The 12,356-nt window shown below is 35.9% G+C and overlaps 2 protein-coding genes across 4 annotated transcripts in view; one reads left to right on the top strand and one right to left on the bottom strand.

The window, feature by feature from the left end:
• LOC145979374 (uncharacterized) overlaps positions 1-1,579 on the bottom strand; it is a 124,455-nt gene extending 122,876 nt beyond the window's left edge. For 2 of the 3 annotated variants that reach the window (XM_083112240.1, XM_083112242.1), the window contains exon 1: positions 1,475-1,579. The gene's annotated coding sequence lies outside the window, so the exon portion shown is untranslated. Of the gene's footprint in view, positions 1-1,449 lie in introns of all 3 variants that reach the window. The other variant, XM_083112241.1, reaches the window with a different exon arrangement.
• A 765-nt stretch (positions 1,580-2,344) lies between these two features.
• Positions 2,345-12,356, top strand: part of ND-B8 (NADH dehydrogenase (ubiquinone) B8 subunit) — a 32,535-nt gene continuing 22,523 nt past the window's right edge. Inside the window, exons 1-2 of the mRNA XM_083112353.1 lie at positions 2,345-2,482; positions 11,690-11,796. Coding sequence (XP_082968479.1) covers positions 2,391-2,482; positions 11,690-11,796 — 199 coding nt within the window. The 5' untranslated portion in view covers positions 2,345-2,390. The remainder of the gene's footprint in view (positions 2,483-11,689; positions 11,797-12,356) is intronic.

The following is a 12,356-nucleotide window of genomic DNA, read 5'->3' as shown; positions in this document are numbered from 1 at the left end:
ATGTAGTTGAAACAGGTGTCTTGCAAATTGTATTTAAAGTTTCAGCGGTGAGTGGTTTTTGGGCAATTTTGTCAATTTTCAAAATTCAATAACTCAACAACTGGTAACAAGGAAAAAAATATTTTCTATATTTGAAATGATAAGAAACATGTATACCAAAAATCAGTCAAATCCACGACATCAAATTCCAAAATTTATTTTTTCTTCGTTGATTTGACATGGAATTACCATACAAAAAGTTTGAAAACCTCGGGTTTATTAGGTTTGTAATAACATTTGTGCAGCATGGGGTTTTGAGTAAAGTTACACTTAAGCCATCATTTCATGTGATTTTCCTTTTGTGCTATTAATAGCTTTTACTATTTGTTACTGCAGTAAACTTAAATACTTTATCAGTAACTCGAATTTTCTTTGGGACATTTTCTTATGGGCTGGTTTCTACTAATTTCCTCGTAATTGTAAAGTATGTTTTATTTATCTGGGTCTTGGAGCCTTGATGGTAGCCTCTCATGTGCTTTGCACTATGACTATGGCTTTAAGAGACGTCCACATATTCTTTGCATTATTTGATTTCTTGTTTATTGTATCATTATAGTGTTTGAATTTCTTTTCTCTTACTGGTAATATAAACTTTTACCATTATCTATATGTTTTCTAAAGTCTCTAACAATTATTGTTTAATGTACCTTACTTTCAGTATTGTCATGGACAGGCGGACATAACGCAAATGGTTTGTTTCTTTAAATTGTTGTTGAAAGTCCACTTTATACACAGATAAGCTAATCGGGACTGGACCTACAGTTTAAAGTGGGATTCTATCCACTGTGCTTCTACCAGGTATTGAACAGGGGACCCCTTGATTACAAGGCCAGAATGTTACCTCTAAGCCCTTGGAGAGGTACCGTAACGTAACATTTATGAGCCATTAAATGTCATTTGTACGACCTTTAATTCAAAACCATCTGTAGGGTCGTATCTAAATTAATTTTAGTAGATTTTATCCCCTGCTTTTATGTATATGCGCACACCACCTCTAGTTTTTCATGTTCTCTCTAACCTAATAAGAGAATCATTTTCTAATGCCATTTATGCATTATTAACTGATGATTGCAGCCAACTCTCAGATATAAAATTACCGTATGGCTTAAATTTACTTGAATTCACAAGAGGATTCATTAGACCCTGTGCATTCAAGTGGGATATTTTTAACCTTGTGTTAGATTGTCAAGACATTCGTTACCACTGTTACTATTAATATAATTAATGAATAATTAATTTTTCTTTCGTTCAGTCTTATCTTCTACAACTTATTATTCAATTTTTGAGGAATAAGTTTCTCGATGACAAATATGTCTTCACAGTGCAATTTTTAAATGCTTCTCGTTTTACTCATTTAACAGATATACATGACTATGTGTACAATATTTAAAGTCAATAAGGGAAACAAACATTTATGTAGTGCACACAGACGTACTTTCCTCTCAACTTATGCAGATATTTCGACCATTGAAAACAACTTAAACCGGTTAACTTTGCTTAGCAGCAGAAGCATGGAACAGCAGAAGAGTTTTCGTGAAGTGCGAGGAGCGCAGTGTTGCCAACCCGGATGCACATAAAAGAACTAAGTTACATCTTAAATTGAGCTGAAAATAAGTTTCAATAGCAAGTTGATAAAGCTGACGCTAGCCGCTCGTCAATGGGACATGTAGATTCGGACGACTTTGAAAGCAACGGGAGATAACGGGACGTTTGACACGGTTCCAAACTCTTGTAGCTTTGCACTCTCTGGCACTAGTCTGTGAATTCGATTTATAGGTCTTCTTATCGCACAACACTTCTGCAACCTTGTGTTCTGACGTCAGGTTAACAATACGTACGTTGTTACGTTTTGTCTGTTAGGTATGGTTCAATTAGCATAAACACCCTTAAAATATATTATTTATGCTAAGAGAATGAAACCTAACTTGCGTAACTCAATATCTTGGGCATTTAGCTTAAAAATAAAGTAGTATCAGATGACGTCAGAACTCAAGGTTGCAGAAATGTTGTGCAATAAGGGGGACCCTTAATTCTTGTCTTATGAATGATTAATCTGTGGGATTATGATATACCTTGAGGTGTCTCCATTATCGCACAACACTTGAGCAATATTTTGTTCTGACGTCACGGGAAATATATTTTAATTTGAGGCTAAATGCTTACGTTGTTATGTTAGGCTAGCAAGATTTAGTTCTATTAGCATAAATAACTTTTTTCAGTGTATTTATGCTAATAGAACCAAACCTCACAAACGTAACCTAACAACGTAGGTATATCTTATCTAACGTCAGAACGAAAGATTGCTCAAGTGTTGTGCGATAAGGGAGATCCCATTGAGTAAATTCACCAGTATGGCAAGTAAAGTTGCTTTGAGGTTCGGATCAAAGTTAAGAGAAATTAGAATTCATTTATGTCAGAAGTCATCTGGTAGTGAAGGAGTAAGGTGTGTCACGTTTGTAAACGTTTACTGGTAAAATTAGTGAGAAAATCGTCTGTCCTTAATATTTGCTTATTTGAGTAATTTTACAAAGATACCTGCAAAATTAGTTTTTACGATAAACTGGTTCCTTTTTGTTGTATTGTAACATGACGACACGAAGGGCCGCTTTGGCGGCGGTTTTCATTGAGTACTCAGCTCACTATCTTGCTCACTATCTTGCCGTTTAAGTTTCCTAGTCCGTGTCCCGATCTTTGTGTCCCTTCATTAATTTAATTCCGATGTTGTCCGTATATGCTAAATTGAACGAAAGGAGTGCTAATGGAACCTAACCTAGTAGGCATACCTCGTCTCCGTGATGTTTCGTGGGGCTATCGTGAATTTTTGGGCTAACGTCAATGGTTTTTGGGGCTACCCGTGGATGGTTTGTGGGAAATAAGGAGCAACAGTAAGTACTCGTTAATGTAAGAAATATACATTATTATCGTTAGAAATTCATTATTTCATTTAAAGAAATGTTCCACAATGCAGAATAGTACGTTAGCAATGTAAAAAATTGCGAAATAAATCATTGATAGGTGTCTCCGGTATAGTAAAGTAGTACCATTAATTTTACATAGTCGTCAGTAATCCTTGGCGTTATCGTTTCTGAAATCTGGCAACTTACTATGTCACTCTGTTTTTTTTAATATACTGACAGATGGAATGAGTTGTGTGTCCGATTAATGTAGCTATGTACAGTATTGGACTCATTAGTTGAAAATATCAAACTCACTTTATGTAGAGAAATTTGACAGATTTAATGTTTTGTGATAAACATTGCATTGTTATACACACTGCAAGTACTGTCAGTACTTTGTATGACCACTTTTGGCTCTTTTTGAGCCCATTTTAATCACTGTTTGTGTACAATTCCTTTTCACTCTTTTTTTTTTCTCAACTTCAAACATGTGGTTTATGAAATTACGCGTTGCTACAAAGATACAAATAAAGAACACCCTTACAACAACCAGAATTAATATTATTTCCTTTGTTATTACCAAAAAATAGCATAAATAACACAGTAAACAATGCACGTATTGTTCCAGGCATTTTTGTGAATTGCATAGAATCATGCTGCCATGGGGGACAGTAAAAGAAAGGGTAATGGTTCCGATTGTTTTATGATTTCTCCTAGCACAAAGACTAAGTAGCGAATGCAGAATATAGAGAATGTCTCCAATTTTGTTAATATTTGGTATACTAACTAAATTTGGCCTTTTAATCCTGAATCTCGTGTTAAAATTTGGGGGTCACATCTGGAAATAGCGAAAAAAGCTGATTTAAGTTAAGATTTTTTTTAAAGCTGAATCGTTTTGTTTTACGAACAAAATTTTAACTAAGCTTGCCTAACCTAACCTTACCGGAAATGGTTCGTGGGGCTATCCGTGAAGGATTTGTGGGGCTACCCATGCATGGTTCATGCAGCTACCCATTCATGATGTACCGATAAGAAGGCCAAAATTAGTTAATCTACCAAATATTAACGAAATTCAAGATACTTTCTTACCCTAACCTTACCGGAATAGTTTCATGGGGATGTCAGTTAAATCTTTTCCCTTTTAAAGCTGACTCTCATTGTTTTACGAACAAAATTTGAACTAAGCTTGCCTAACCTTACCAGAAATGGTTCATGGGGAAATCCGTGAATGGTTTGTGGGGCTACCTGTGCATGGTTCATGCAGCTATCCGTTCATGATGTACCGATCAGAAGGCCAAAATTAGTTAATCTACCAAATATTAACGAAAATCAAGATACTTTCTTACCCTAACCTTACCGGAAATAGTTTCATGGGAGATATCAGTTAAATCTTTTCCCAATGAGCACATATTTTCATGAAATATAAGTTTTGTAGCACGAGTTTCGTCGCTCCGCAAAATGCCATTTTTCTAGAAGAACGCTCTAACACCGTTGCCAAACCTACCTCTAATCAAAGTCTGCAATGCCATGCTTCAACGAAGCAACAACTAATGCTCTGCAAGTAACGAAGGAATAGTGTGGCAATGCTGTAGGCAGTGCAACAAATGCCAAACGTCACTTGTTCATTCCATCAAACATGGTCGTTATATGTATGTATGGAGAATGATAGCGGTAATGAAAAATTTAAGTTTGCAACATATTTAGACGTAAGTGTGCAATTTTTACACGTGACCTCCACATCTGAACTAGATATGTTACCAGGACTGCATATTTAGTGAGTGTAAAAGGAATTGTACACATTCTTTATATTGTGTTACACATTCTCTATATTGTGTTACACATTCTCTATATTGTGTTATCATACCAAGACTAATTATCATACAATTTTGGAAATCATTGTCACACGAAATTTGAACCTTCCTTAAAGTAATGAGTACTGTTTGGACTTGAAAAAAGTTGTTTATATTGAAAAAAAGACTTGTAAATTACCTTGCGCACTTCTCATGGACAAGATATTCTCCGTCGACAAGCGACAGTAAATATCGTAGAAGCGTGAGAATGAATGTAGAAGTGAATCGGAACTTTAGTATAATGCATTTAGGGACTTTATTTTAATGCTAAGGGAACCAAACCTAACCTGCCTAACCTAACCACGAAAGCATATATTGAACAAAACCTTAAGTAATCGCTAAAACTCCACAGTATGTGTTAACAGACATACATCGAAATCAATCCATGTGAAAATTGCATTTGTAGCATGATGAAATCGCAATAAAACAAAAGGAACTTGGGCCAAAGAAAGGATTGTGGGAAACAATATTATGTCGAAGCAGACAAACTGTATAATCTCACAATAAGTTATAATAATCATCATTATATTTAGTTAGAACACTTTCAAAACAAGTAAATGTGCTTGTTTTTTACAATGAGTCCAATAATTTGGCCAATACTGTATATCCATGTTTTAAGGAACATTTCACATTTCGTAGACAGACAATCTATGTAAGAAAAAGACAAATAGTGTAATAGTAATTATTATTGTTCAATCAAGTCTGAAACTGAAACAACAAATTACATGTATAAACCAATCAGATTAAAATGTACTTCATACATTAACATAAAATTATAGAGAGATTGTCAAATTATTTCAAGAAGCATCTACAAATAATGTTTTAACTTGACAACAACTTTGTCCAGTCACTGCAGAAACATCAACACAGGCTTGTGAAGCCTGTCGTGCTGTTACGGTATGGAACTTTGCTTCCAATTGGCACGTTCCCAAGACACGTGTCGCCTGTTGATTGTAGCTTTGGTGTAAATTCTCCCTAACTCTCCTAACCTAACAACAATTTCATTAACCTTTTGCTGCCCAAGGCCTTTTTCACAAGTAAGCCTCTAGGTACCGAGCCGATTTTGAGCAAAATGCAGAGTTTCAATTAAATGAGTGTAGATCGGAAGCTAATTGCCCTAGAGAGATGAGTGATATACCGTTGTACGCGGAATGAACCAGAGATTCAGACTATATGAAATTTTTGCAAATTCGGCATATATGTGGCGGGCGGGAGGGGGCTAAATCTCAAAATTCCAAAATTTCGGAAAAAAAAATTTGGTTCCCCACCCTCCTCCCAAGAAAAAAGTACATGGCAGTGTCGACATGCACATGGAAATGATCGCTGACATGTAAGGAACACAAAAATATTTGCATTATTATCATATGACCAATGTAACTTGAGTTGTACCCCCAAAAGGATTGGTCGGCACGCCACTGATTCAAGCTTCAAAGTGCAGCGGTACCTTGAAATGACTATAGCTCAGAAACTAAATGCCCTAGAGATATGAAAGATATACCGTTGTACGCAGAATGAATAACAGATTTAGACGATATATAATTTATGCACATTCGGCGTATATATGGGGGGGAAAGGGGGGAAATCCCCTGAAAATACTTTTTTTTTTTAAAAAATGGGGTTTCTCCCCACCCCGAAAAAAATGTCAAAATGCACAAAATGCAAAATTAATGCAAATTTGGGGTATATATGGAGGGGGAAGGGAGAAAACCCCCAAAAATTATTTTAAAAAATTGTCACCACCCAAAAAATGTCCTCGCACTTGGGCACAAAACGACACCTACGCACAACATTCACGGACGAAAAGCTAGAACGTAGTGACAAATGAGCACCAATTCTTGCAGCTGCTTGAAATTTTATTTTTAGACAATGCTGGGTAACCCCTGTTGCCAATTGTGGACACTTGTGCTAAAAAAAACAAAGGTTTCCTTCAGCGGGCTTCGAAATTCCATTCTCACAACGCAGATTCAACAACCAGTCTTCCCCCTGCTTGCACCCTCACGGAAAACTTTCATTTTGACATCGGATACTGATAAACAAGCTTCCTTCGACTGCACTTAGCAGGAGGGAGTGAAAAGCATTGCTTTAGAACAACAAAGTCGGTCTTTCTTTGTCGGCAAAAAATTGACCTTGAAAAGAGACGCAAAAGAGAAGTCCCTTTCCCCGCCTTTCCCCGCCTTTCCCCCTCCATTTTCATGAAGACAAAAAAAAATTGCAAAAAACCATTTCTGTTAAGTACATGTGTTAGGAACAATATAAAAAAATAAAATCGAAATTCTAGCCAAAAATAGAAAAGTTATAATGTAAAAACTACCACCTTGACACAGCATCTCGATCGAGACGCTTGGTACCTCGAGGGTTACTTTTGGGTATCTCGTTCGAGACGCTTGGGCACCAAAAGGTTAAATTAATTTATATACAAACCTTGGAAATATGCAGTTCCCGCAATGTTGTTGGAGGAGTGAATTGTGTCAAGCAGCAGACAAATCACATACTTCTGACATTAACCTCGTGCAGGGTATTTTTCATTGATCTGCTGAAGGATATTCCTGAATGTATCAGAGTCTGTAGATCCTTAAACTAGTCTATCCACATATTCCAACAAATGCTTCATAACCCCTCTCCACCTGAAGTATCGTTTAGCATTTGACCAAATATCTTCTTGCTGACCTCCATGGAGAAGTGGTTACCACATCCTGCTATGATGCCAAGGGTACCAGGTTTGAATCACAAACTGGCATGGGTGTTCTTTGTGAGGTCCCTTCATAACTTTCATCATATCATCATTCTTCCTCATGTTCGCGAATAGCATAAAGTGACAGAAAAGCAAAGAAAAATTAATAAATAAATCAAAAACCTTCCACCTGGTTCGTGCAAAGTCGAGTTACTGGATTGCCGAAGTGTATCTTCTGCGTAACCATCTTGTGCATGTAAGGGGAAGCATTTCCAATAAGATGCCCATTCATCTGTACAGATTTCTGTTCCTGGAAGTATATACTTTTCAATCAGTGGGATGAGGGTTTTGGCTGATCGATGGGCAGCAAACGAAAGTAAGCCCATATTTGTGTTGCTATCAAATAATCCAAAAAAAACAAAAACACCTGTTCGTATCTAAGCTCCCTTTATGATACTTCCTCCTCACAAACACATGCCCTACTCGTCGATCTGTACATCAGGGCCAACCACTCCAAATTTGAAACTGTCAGGTGACTGAAGTAACTTCGAAGACAAATATCTCAAATTTAGCGAAATAACTGGCAAACCCCTTTTTGACTAACCTTAATGACACTGCAGGTGGGATGAAGGAAAACTCCACAATACCACAGGAATATTATTGAAAAAAATATGTGTCGGAGATAGTTTTATTTTTTTTCAATAGATTTTTCAGAGAGGAGAAGAATCACCATTACACTTTGAACACCTAAAAAGGAATTCAACAAAACCACTCTGTACGTTGCAATATTCTCAAAGCCATTGTCACATTCCTGCCATATTGTCTGCAACACTTCACACATTTCTTGTTCTGGACCAATAAATCTTCCTCCTGCAATTATATACACCTGGCTCCCTTGTGAAGAATTCGTAAATTTTAAGGATGCTAGAGCAATCTGACATCTTTGTCAGCATGCTTCCTGCTTACGATCTTCACCTCTGTTGCACATGCCACAGGTGGATAGCTGAGGTCAATCAATAACGTCATTGATTTATTGATTTTGTTTCTTTTACTTCGCAATTCTGCCACTTTTGGCTAATCATGAGGATGAGTGATGATATGATGACATTGATGGAGGAGGACACAAAGAATGCCCAGGCTGGTATTTGAACCCGGGACCTGTAGCATTGTAGCACAGTGTGCTAACCACTCTTCCATCGAGGCTGGCCAATTATGCTATGAAGTCATACATCATACCATAAAAAACCGCTAATTACTCCCTTATAACGTGCAACAAGTGAATTGTCATTTGCCATGCTCTAACTGCTGTAGAGGGCTTATCCATTTCTTCTGCCTAACAGTATGTTAATAAGAGAAATGTTTATAGAGGTAAGAAATGCAATTTTACAGAACATTTCAAAAGTTGTAAAATCCTAATTGTGATCCCTTTAACATGAAAACTAGGAACGATTTTTCTGAGTTATGTTGCGCCTGGCAACACTACGTTCGATTATGCCACTGAACAAGTTATCTCCTGCATCATCAGTATGGAGTATAGGAAAGTGAAACCAGAGTACCCACATGCAACCAAGAGTTCTTTCAGGAAGTACCATTTGTTGGCACTATCATGATTTATGATTGATTTTCCATGCTATTGTGTACTTCGCTAGTTACATTTATCCTGCCTGCATGTACTGTCAAAATTCAGGACTGCTAATGTTTCTTTGCTTCTAAGGTTATAATCCCACTAAAATGTGACCTTTTCCTCTTTGCCTTTAATAGCACGACCCCAAAACCCATTAAAACCTGCACATGGCACCCATTGATCGCAAACCACTGCACCAATCACAAAACTGTAAATTAAGACTCGGTGATGATAATCCCTTATTATCTCTTCTCTCCTGAATCAGACATTCTGGGAAGAAAAGTTCTCTTTAACCTCAGCCATTAATTAATTTCTAGAATTTCCTGTGTGGGAATGTATTGGCATCCGGTAGTGTTAAAAGAGATATATAAGGAAAATGGATTAAACTTCATAATTCAGGCAACGCTAATTTTTATGTTATAAGCATTTAAAGTTAGGGTTGTGCATATTTTGATATACTCTGCATTTTATATTATTAACCTGTTTACAAAATAGCATAGAGGCATTCCAGCGTTATGTGTGTGACATTTTACACACAAAACTTAAGGGTCTAGGCATGAGATTGGATGAAAATATTCATAATGAACTGACATCATAGAATTATGAAGTACTTTGTAGTGTCTGCTAACAAATGACAAAAAAAAAGAAAAGAATGAGTATGATGCATGATTGATTTAGTTCATTTTACTTCGCGTTTTGTGCCTCTTGGTTAATGGGGATGAGTGATGAAATTGATGAATGGACATTCACAAACAACCAAGCCCGAGCGGGATTCAAACCCGGGACCTTTGGCGTCGCAGTGTATGATGCATGAAAAGCATTGAAGCATATAGGCTGCAAATGCTAGTAACATTTATTGGTGAAATGTGCAAATTATATGCATTCACAAGCATTTAAACCTGAATGCAATTAAAAACAACTCTAACTAACTAACTCTCTAGCCTTCTTAAACCCGAAGGTTCATGGCTGCAGCAACACAGGCCTTCCATCTGTCCCTATCTTGAGCAAGATCTATATACTCTTTTCCATCCCTACCGATTTCCTTTAGGTCCATCTCAACGTTGTCCCTCCATCTTCGTCTTGGCCTTCCTACAGGTCTCTTACCATCTGGTTTCCCAACAAGAATCCTGTAAACTCCTCTTTCCTCTCCCATTCGTGCCACATGGCCTGCCCACCTAAGTCTTCTTGATTTAATTATTCTAATAATATCTGGACATGAATACAAATTATGTAGTTCTAAATTATGTAACCTTCTCCACTCACCTGTCTCCTCATCCCTTTTAGGTCCAAAGATTTTCCTAAGAATCTTATTTTCAAATACTCTCAATTTATGTTCCTCTTTTAATGTAAGGGACCAAGTTTCACACCCGTATAATACTACAGGCAAAATTACTGTTTTGTATATTTTAACTTTTAGTTTCTTAGATATTAAACGAGAAGACAAAAGTTTATGAAGAGAGAAGTAACATGCATTTCCTGAATTAAGCCTACTTTTTATTTCCTCTTTAATATAATTTTCATTTGTTAATATTACTCCTAAGTATTTGAATTTGGAAACTGGTTCAAACGAGTTGTTATCAATAATTAGATTTTGATTATTACCTAACACTTGGTTTCGGCCTGTAAGCATATATTTAGTTTTCTCTTTGTTAACTTCCAAACCTATCTCTTTAGCAGTTTTGAAAAATATTTTAGCATTATTCTTAATCGTATTTATATCATCCCCCAGTAAGTCTACATCATCTGCATATGCTAACAACTGAGTCACACCATTTAATTTTAGTCCTTCTTTAGTTTCTTTTACCTTCCGAACAGCATATTCTAAGGCAAAATTAAAGAGCAATGGAGATAATGCATCTCCTTGTTTTAACCCATCATGAATTATAAATTTGTCAGACATATTATTACCCACACGAATTTTACTTTCTGTTTCACTGGTGCATATTTTTATCATACTAACAAGCTTCTTAGGTATTCCAAACTCTACTAATATATTATATAATTTATCTCTTTTGACCGAATCATATGCTTTTTTGAAATCAATGAATAGCTGATGGACATTTTGATTATATTCCCACTTCTTTTCAAGTGTCTGTCTGATGTGAAAAATTTGATCTGTAGTTGATCTGTTACGTTTAAATCCACATTGATAATCACCTATAATTTCATTAGCATATGGGGTTAGTCTTGTTAAAAGAATGTTAGACAATATTTTGTATGTTGTTGAGAGTAGAGAAATTCCACGGTAATTATTGCAGTTCATTTTATCACCTTTTTTAAACACAGGAACAATTATGGATTCTTTCCACTGTTGAGGGATTTCTTCTTTATTCCATATTAAACAAATTAATTTATGAATTTGACATATTAATGAATTTCCACCATATTTAATTAACTCAGCTGGTATTAAATCAATGCCAGGTGCTTTGAATTAAAAACAATAATTTCCATATTAATTCATTTTGTTATTTGCACGGAGTTGGACGACTTTTCGTGGAATATCCCTATAACAGATACCCAGTATATATTAATATGTAAATTGGAAGTAATTGATGAAATTTGTGATTGAATTGCTGTTTAAAATGTGATTATACTTATTATTCTGTAGGAACTTCATTGAGAAATACTACGTTGACCTCAAGCAAGCCAATCCTAATTTCCCAATACTGGTGAGAGAGTGCAGTGGTATTCAGCCAAAATTGTATGCACGATATGGTAAGTTGAAAATGTAAAGAATTTCTATAAATATTCTTCAGTATAAGCACCTTAAGAATAAATGTGTTTTTAGCATAATGTCCCTTTCAGATTTGCCAGGACAAGATGTATACGAAACAATGAAATAAAAAATTTAACATTTATTTTTGAATCTTCATATGGTCATTCCACGTCAGTTCAACCAGGCCAGGGAACCCACCATCTCAGATTTTTTTGAAACTTGGTACATTCCTTCCATGGTGGTAAGAAACCACATAAAATTTTTCGCCTCTAACTCATCTCGTTTCAGAGTTATGGCCTCTCAAACTTTCAGCCAAGTCTTGTTTTCCTTCATTTCCGAAGCCTTCATTGAAACCTGCAGTGCTTTACAAAAAAAATTCTATCTCGCTCACACATGATTCAATCCTTTTGAAATTTCATAACAATATTAACCAAACAATAGGCATTTCAGAAAAAAATATGACATCACATGATATCAATATTTTAGTAAAACAAAAAATTAATAAAAAAAAATTAGCAGGATTTTGTTGCCGAAAACATGCCTTGCTAAAATTTCAATT

Source organism: Lepisma saccharinum, chromosome 26 (genome assembly GCF_977018435.1).
Source record: "Lepisma saccharinum chromosome 26, izLepSacc3.1, whole genome shotgun sequence".
In the NCBI taxonomy this organism is placed as follows: domain Eukaryota; kingdom Metazoa; phylum Arthropoda; class Insecta; order Zygentoma; family Lepismatidae; genus Lepisma; species Lepisma saccharinum.
The sequence above is the reverse complement of the archived record's forward strand: the minus strand, read 5'-3'. Positions and strand labels throughout refer to the sequence as shown.